The sequence below is a fragment of the Drosophila eugracilis genome, unplaced genomic scaffold (genome assembly GCF_018153835.1).
Source record: "Drosophila eugracilis isolate 14026-0451.02 unplaced genomic scaffold, ASM1815383v1 contig_394, whole genome shotgun sequence".
Taxonomy (NCBI): domain Eukaryota; kingdom Metazoa; phylum Arthropoda; class Insecta; order Diptera; family Drosophilidae; genus Drosophila; species Drosophila eugracilis.
The window spans coordinates 485,891-494,037 of NW_024573254.1; the positions used below are offsets into that span (position 1 = coordinate 485,891).

At 40.1% G+C, this 8,147-nt stretch overlaps 1 protein-coding gene across 1 annotated transcript; it reads left to right on the forward strand.

Moving 5' to 3' along the window:
• Positions 1–2,085: 2,085 nt before the first annotated feature.
• Positions 2,086–4,316, forward strand: LOC108109928. Its single transcript, XM_017218727.2, has 2 exons — positions 2,086–2,984; positions 3,043–4,316. The coding sequence occupies exons 1-2, from the start codon at positions 2,508–2,510 to the stop codon at positions 3,241–3,243; spliced, it is 678 nt and encodes a 225-aa protein (XP_017074216.1). The 5' UTR covers positions 2,086–2,507; the 3' UTR covers positions 3,244–4,316.
• The last annotated feature ends 3,831 nt before the right edge of the window (positions 4,317–8,147 follow it).

Genomic DNA, 8,147 nt, shown 5'->3' on the forward strand with positions numbered 1-8,147 from the left:
TGGAAAAGCCCATGACTGGGGATAGGTTTCCCTTTGGAAATTAGCCTAGAACTATGCAATGATCTATGGCTATCTGATCAGTCATGCTATATATATTTATATATATAATATATAACAAATATATGTCATTGTAAAAACCCCTGGGGTTATGAGTAATAGCTTGGTAGATTTTGAGAGTTTAGAAAACTTTGGTTTGATATTTTGATTCAAGTGCTTTATAAAGAAGGTCTAAGAAGAAGTTTTTGTGGGCTTTTGGAAACTTGAAAAGATATATATAATCTGGTATATATACCTATATTCTTGATATCCCATAAAACTGCTTTAAAGTTCTTTCCATATCAAGTAAGTTTCAGTCAGTAACTTCTGCAAACTTTCACCTTCTTAAAACCCTAAAAACCTTCCTTAAAACATAGCTCATTACTGCTAGATTCTAGAGTCAATATTAACCTTTAAAATGACTTACATTTTGCTTACCTAAACCCCCTCCTAATACCACCCATTAACATATATTGATCTTCCAATATCAAGTAAGTTTCAGTCAGTAACTTCTGCAAACTTTCACCTTCTTAAGCCCTAAAAACCTTCCTCAGAACATAGCTCATTCCTGATAGTTTTTAGAACCAATATTAACCCTTAAAATCACTTAATTTTTTGATATTTAAACCCCCTCCTAATACCACCCTTTAACACATATCGATCATCGCAACTTTTAACCTTCTTCTGCACTCTTTTCTACCCTTTAACGTTGATGCCACATCTCGTACCTGGGCAGGTCTAACACCTTATAACACCCCATAAATCAAGTGCTTAACCGTTTTTAACGATCGCCGCATTTCGCAACCTTTTGGCTTATTTAACTTATTTTTTTTTAACTTTGGCTAAGCTCCCCTTTGGCGGCTGCTGAGCCGGCGGCAAGGTCAACTCGATATGCTTGTGCAACCCCTGACATTGAGCAATGTACGGGAAATGTGAGACGACGTTGGAGGTGGAGGTGGAGGAGGCAGTCAGTCGACTGGACAGGAAATGCTGGCCGAAATGACGTCTCACACTCTTTATGCAGCACTCTCTCTCCCTGTCTCTCTTTTTTTTACTCTATATCTATATAGATATAGATATAGATAGACAGATAGATAGATAGATATATTTTCACTTTGGCGTCGGCGTTGACAGTTTCATTTTCAGTTCAGTGAGATGCAAGACGAGAGTTTTCCCAGCAGCGCCGGCGTCGGCAAAGTAAAAACGGAACCCAAAAGCCGTCCGTCCGTTTTCGTCCCACCCCAACAATGCCCCCGGGGCCGTGTTAATAGAAACGTTTGTCGAATTCGACAGAACAGAGCGATGGACTACGCTGTCCAAGATCTAGCCAGCGACAAATTCCAGGGAACTCTCCATAAAAATAGCTAAACGTGCGCATGCAGGCCGCCCAGAACTCTTCTCTTCTTAGCTCAGCTCAGCTCAAAATGTTTCTCTCTGAAAAACGCTTCTCCCAAAAACACACACACGCTCATTCCATTTCATTTCATTTCAATCGGCTAAGGCAGGCATTCTTTTACTTCGATCTTCTTTTTTTTTTTTGCTGCCAAAAAAAAGGGAAATTCACTTTCATCTTTTGAATAGACAGCCGATGATGGTCGAGTAGGTTGAACAGCAAGAAGGAAGGATCAGCTGTATGTGTGTGTGTGTGTGGGTCCTTTAATGTCTAAATTCCTGAGGCTGATTCCTGATGTGTCATACCGCCCAAGAACTTGACCTGCTGCTGAGTCTGAGTCTGAGATCTCTCTCTACCAATCTCTATGTTGATCCTTTTTTTTCCCCTTCCCCCCGAGTCCTTTGTTCAATGCTAACTGTTTCGTGTTAGTCCTTTTCTTTCTCTCTCTCTCTCTTTAAGCTATTGCTTATTCACTCACACTTTGTGTGCCGTGTAAATATTTTCCCAGCATCCTGCAAACGTTTTGACAGTTTTTATTAGATCAAAAAACCGGCTACAAGTGGCGTGTGATAAATTGCGGCCAAAATGCAGCTAAGCAGGGGAGATGGGCCAACCCAGATATAGTCACACACACTCATACACACACACACACACAGGGGTGTTTTCGTTATAGAGTGTAAAGGAAATAGGGGTCCTCCTTGGGCCTAGAAGTAAAGATCAAGTGTCGCTCACTTGGCTTCCCTTTTATTGTCTGATGATAAGTCGTGACTTTAACACACACAGAAAGACACACACAGACACACACACTCGTGGAAACTCACGGGTTTTCCTCTATCACTATTGAGTGGCGGCAATTAGAGTCCTATTCCCTCGAGCATCACAAATCCGTTTAACGTTTATTGTTAAGAAAAACTAAAAAAAAAAGAGCAGTTAGAAAATTATTAATCCTTATCCCAACCCCTCTCCCTCTACTTACAGTTTTTAACCCTTTTTTGATCACTGCTTTTAGCCATAACCAAGTTGGTCATAACTCATCATCGACATTTGAGCGGAGAGCAGAGACTTGCCTTAGTGATTGATGAACTGCCAAAATGCCAAACTGCCAGGCACAGTCACAGCTCAAATATGCAGAATCCAAAACCCCAAATCAGGGGAACCCTTGCTGAGAACGTCTCCAAGCCAAAACCAAACTATTTGGCCAAAGACTTTTGTACTTTTGGAAATTTCAAGTCCACATAAACAAACCAAAATCCCTGAACCCCTTACCATTGGACAAACGAAACAAGTAAAGATGCAAAATTCAGCAGTCATTAGCAGGATGAATGCGGGTCTGAGTCGCTGTTTGAGCCATCACCGGAAACTGTGCCGCGGCATTGCCGAACTGGATTGCCTTATTTACAACGATGAGTTCCTTAAGGATCCCAGGACGCAATGGTTACTCCATCAACGAAGGCAAAGGGCAGAGGAGAAGGCCAAAGAAGAGGCCAAGGTCAGCTCCTTGGGGCGTATGGGTAGTGAGATGGGCCGCCTTCTGGGTCAATCGCCGGTGGGAAAGGTTAGCACTTCTTATCCCTTAACTTTGGTTCTTATATCCTAACATCTCCATCTTCCAGAGTAATCTCACCGTGAATCGTGCGTTTTGTCAACTTCTACAATCTACTCCTTCTGGCCTTCATCCTACCAAGTTAAGAAACCTCACAGGACCTCTGCCCGCTCGCACACCCGAGCCATCACCCGAAAGACGTCCCAGTTTCAAGTTTAGTGTTAGCCCGCCTAGTCCCGACAGGAAGTCAACCTCCAGAAGTAGTTTCTAGTTTCTATAAGTTAGTCCTAAGAGATTTCTTAAGAGATCTTCTAGAGATCTTCTAGAGATCTTCCTCCAAATCTATCACGGATCTATCAAATATCATATAGATCTCTGACAGATTGGCGGCATTTCTCTATAGAATCTCTTTGAAAATCTTTAAGCTGTGATCTCCCAAGGCGAGACTCGAAGTTAAATCCCACACATCATGGGATGCAAACTGCTGTATAGGAATGTGGCTGGCTGTAGCAGAAGGTGGAGTAGAAGAAAGAAGAGAAGGTGGAGAAGGAGGAAGGTGTTGGTGCAGATCTGTACCAGCAACAGCTTCAACCTCCGTTCGGTATCCGTGCTGCTCTCGTTATTGTTATGAATAAGTTAATAACATGGCGGAAGGCTTCTTTTGTCGTGGCCCAAACAAGCAACAACCTGGCAGGCAGCGCTTATTAAATGATTGAAGCCTTTGGTGGTGGGGCAATGATGGTGGGACTGAGACTGAGACTGAGACTGAGACAGAGACTGAGACTTGGACTGGGACATGGACTTGGCCAGAGAGTTGGACTCAAGCTGGGGGCCCCCATAAAAAAGGTGGAAACCTGGTTCTCTGTTTTTGTTGTTGTTGTTGTTTTTTGCCTGCCTGGTCTTTTGTGGTTTTTTCCCTTTTTTTTGCCGTCCACCAGCGACCACCATCAATAACAGAGCCCGGCGACGGGCCCGGGCCATATTTATGATTTGTTAAGCAACGCCGAACGTGCGAAAGGATAATCACAAGCGCCTGCTGGCACGCCCCCCTTGCCTTCTGCCTCCTTCCTCTTTTTGTGTTTTTTTTTCCTTTTTTTTTTTTTTCTTCCAAGGGGTCGTCTTTTTTTTTTTTCGTCGTGTGTGAGGCATTTCCAAAATTGAGTCAATGACTTTTATTTTTACGACTCGCCCTGGAGAGTGGAGAGTGGAGAGTAGTCAGTCAGTCAGTCAGTCAGTCAGTCATCTCCATGCTGGACCTGACAGAACCTTTTGGCCTAAAACTAACCCCATTCCCTGGCTTTTATGGCACTGCGAATTGAGCTATTAGAATGAGGAGAGTGACCCCGCCACCTGTCTTTCACATCCACTCGAACTTTGACCACCAGCGTTGGTTAACGCCTCTTCAATCCGATGGCCCATCCCTTAACCCAAAAACATTGATACCAATCTTGTCCACTTCACTCCATCGACAACAATTATGTACTACAGAAATTTGTACAAATCATTTTGCTGTTTCGACCTCCAAAGGTGTTCCTCCTGCTTAGCAGAAGGGGGATGAGGGCAGGGCAAGGCTGTCTCACAGCTGTAAGGATAGCAGGGCGGGGACTTTGACACGATCGCAGGACTAGCCAGCGGTTAGGGAGGAAGCATCTCAACCAAGAGCTGTGAAAATTCTTGGCATCTTTAATGAGCGCCGGCTTATCAATGGCCTCCACCGCTTCATCCGCTCCAGATCCCATAACCCATTCCCATACCTTTAGCCATAGCCATAGCCATACCCATACCCATACTCATACCCCTACCCATACCCATTCCCAATCCCAATCTCAGTCGCAGTCTTCTCTCTGATTGTTAACCTTTGAATCGGCGCATTAAAAAACGTTAACAAGCTGCGTAGCGCCGTCGGCGGCGTTAATGTCGAAATTGGCGCTGGCCCAGGAATGGCCAAGATCGGGTGGTTAAGGAGTGAGGGAGTGCTGAAGCTGAATCAGGAGGTGGGAGGGGGGCAAGGAAGAAGACTGTATGCCTTCGAAGACTGGGACGAACGTGTTTCTTAATGAAACAAAGCTTGAATTTTAAATGAGCATCATAAAGAACAATGAAAATGCAAGGAACAGCAACAACAAAGCGAGACCGGCAATCCAACGATCCAGCGATCCGCCGACCGTTCGATGGACAAATGGTAAACGAGATGTGCTGGAAGGGGGGAGGGTTGGGGTTTAAGACGCGCGGACAGCGCGAAATAAAAGCGCAGAAATGTTAAATAAACAATAAAAAACAATCCGCAGCTCTCCTTGCGGAGTCTGTCAAAGTCTGGCCAGCAGCGGATTAAACGCGGCTCCCAGCACAGAGAGAGCGAGAGAGACTCAACCGAGATGGATATGGCCAGGCGATCCCCGCGAAACTCCCCTGAAGTTGCCCCTCTCAATGCCCCACTAATCTTATCCACAAAACGAGCCGCAACAAGACCCAAATCGTAGCAGGCAGGAGGAGAAGTTAAGGAGGTAGCGATGATCTTTTGACGCGCCGAATAGGGAATACTCTGCCTGGGGAATATTGAAAGAATTTAATGAGATTTGTTTTTAAGTAAAGTAAGTAAGTAAGTGAGTTGGTTAGTTACTTATAAAGTTAGTAGTAAGTTAGTTGGTAAGTAAGTAAAGGAGGAATTGAGTAAGTAACTAAGTTAGCAAGTTAGTAAAAAAGGAAGTAAGTAAGGAAGTAAGTAAGGAAGTATGAAAGAAAGTAAGGAAGTATGAAAGAAAGTAAGAAAGTAAAAATAAGTAAGTAAAGAAGTAAATAAATAAGTAAGTTAGTTAGTTAGTTATTAAGTTAGTATTAAGTTAGTAAGTAAGTAAGTTAGTAAGTAAGTTAGTAAGAGTAAGTAAGTGATGTAGTTAGTAAGTGATGTAGTTAGTAAGTTATTAGTTAGTAAGCAGACAAGTAATAGAAAAAAACGTAGTTACTTCTTGTCTGATTACGATGCGTAATTCACTTTTTAACCTTTTTATACATTTTAGCTTATTATTTTTACCTTTTTTGCATATTAAACTTGAAGAAAATTATAAAAGTTAAGAAAGAAATCTATATATTAAGTTGTTTAGTGTTAAGTTTAAGGTGTTAAGCTGTATATAAAAGGGGAAAGTGTTACAAAAATGTCAAAAAGATTCTAATGACTTAAAGAAGATTACCAACAAAGCTTTCTATGAATATTGGTTAGGAAATGGATTTGCTAAAAGTACATTTCTGGGATAATATTTTCAAGTTGTTTTTCAAAAATTTTAAGAAGATAATGATAATAAGATAATAATAATAATAACCATAATTAACCATAATAATAACCATAATAATAACAATAATAAGAACAATAATAATCATCATAACAATAACCATAATACATTCCATTTTTACATATTGATATTACAACATTTAATGTAGCTCAAGTAGAAACTTTTTGATTAAGTAAATATATTAGGTTGTCAAAAAAGTCTTGCGGTATTTTCGCTAGTTGGCGCTAAAAGCGCGTAGTTCTATATTATTACTCTCAAAAACTAGAAACAAGACATTACCTATAACCTTAATCCATATTACATACATCACAGTGGTCTCATACATTATTTCATACATATTTTGATGTATATCAGACATCATATATTGGCTTTCAGTAAACGATTTTAAGAACCTTCAATTTCTGGGACTTAAAAATGAATTGGTGTTTAAGGTATCAAAAAATGTTTAGAAGTTTGTATAAAAACTTATTAATAAAACTTTAGTTTGTCTTTCAATTCACCAATAAGACGTTACCTTGTCTTTAAAAACCTTGTCTTTAAATCTAAAAAAAAAATCAATAGGTAATAATATAATTTTCCCCTTAAAAGCACTCGAAAGAACTTTGGATTTGAATCAATTTTAGGAATCAGAAAGTGCTGAGAAGTTTGTATAAAAACTTATTAATAAAACTTCAGTTTGTCTTTAAATTCACTAAAAAAAAGAGCTTTACTTTGCCTTTAAAAATATCTAAATAATGTAATAAATTCAAAAGCGAATAAAAAAGCAACTTTGAATTAGAATCAATTTTAAGAATCGGAAAATATTGAGAATTTTCTACATAAACTTACTAAAAAAAACGTTTAATTTGTCTAAAAACTTACTAATATACTTTATTTCATCTTTAAAAACTCTAATAAATTCCATAAATCCAATAGCTAACCACATTTTTTTCCCCCATCAAAATCAACTTTAGCCCAACTGCCTTCCTAAAAGCCTTATACCCTCTCTCTCTCAAAGTTAAAGCAGGGCATCTCCAGCGATAATCATGTGGGTTGGGGATGTAAAACTTTTGCCGTCGCCGCTTAAAGGATTCGCAAATGATGCTGCGGTCAAAGATGAAATGAAACGGAGATCCCAAAAAAGGAACGAACAAAAAGGGAAGGGGGAAGGAGGGTTAAGAGGGAGGTTAACCATAGTTGAGTCTCGCTGTGGTGCTGGCCATAATTGGTGCTCATCTTAATGGCATTAAAATTGCATTATCGCTGTATTTATTGAAACGGTTTGTTTTAACAAGATTAACTCGACGATACCGACAGCAACAACAACAATAAAGACAGAGACCACAAAATGATTAACAGCAAAAAGCCGCCACAAAAAAAAGCAACAACAGCAACAGCAACAAGAAAAAACAATAAAAAAAAAAATGTAAAGAAAAAGAATGAGAAAACGACGATCAGAAAAAGAGCGTTAAAATACGTGATATTTATGTGGTTGCTGCCGCTGCCGCTGCTGCTGCTGTTGTTGTCGCTTGATTGGCCCAAAATCATTGTTGTTGTTGTTGCTGTTGTTTCTGTTGTTAAGGCCATAAAATATTTATAACATAATTTCATATCATTTTTAGATGATTAGATTCAATAAGGCAGCTGCTGCTGCTGCTGCTTCTGCTGCTGTTTCACAGATACTTTTTGTATCTTTTTTAAAAGGAAGCTAATCCTGAGACAGGAGTCGCATAGCATAGCATAGCATAGCATAGCCGCACATTCACATGGCTGACTCAGCTCGATGACGCCCATATGCATTCCCAGAACCCTAGTAGAAAGAACCCTAGCCAAAGCCAAAGCCAATCAAACGATCGATCGATGATCCAATACCCTTCCCAGAATCTCTCATAATTATTATTTATGCATA

What these genes read in the sequence shown, in the direction of transcription:
- LOC108109928 (XM_017218727.2), top strand. Translation starts at nt 2,508, where the DNA reads ATGAACTGCCAAAATGCCAAACTGCCAGGCACAGTCACAGCTCAAATA. An exon ending in GTCAATCGCCGGTGGGAAAG is followed by an intron (nt 2,985 to 3,042) that starts GTTAGCACTTCT and finishes TCCATCTTCCAG; the next exon opens with AGTAATCTCACCGTGAATCG.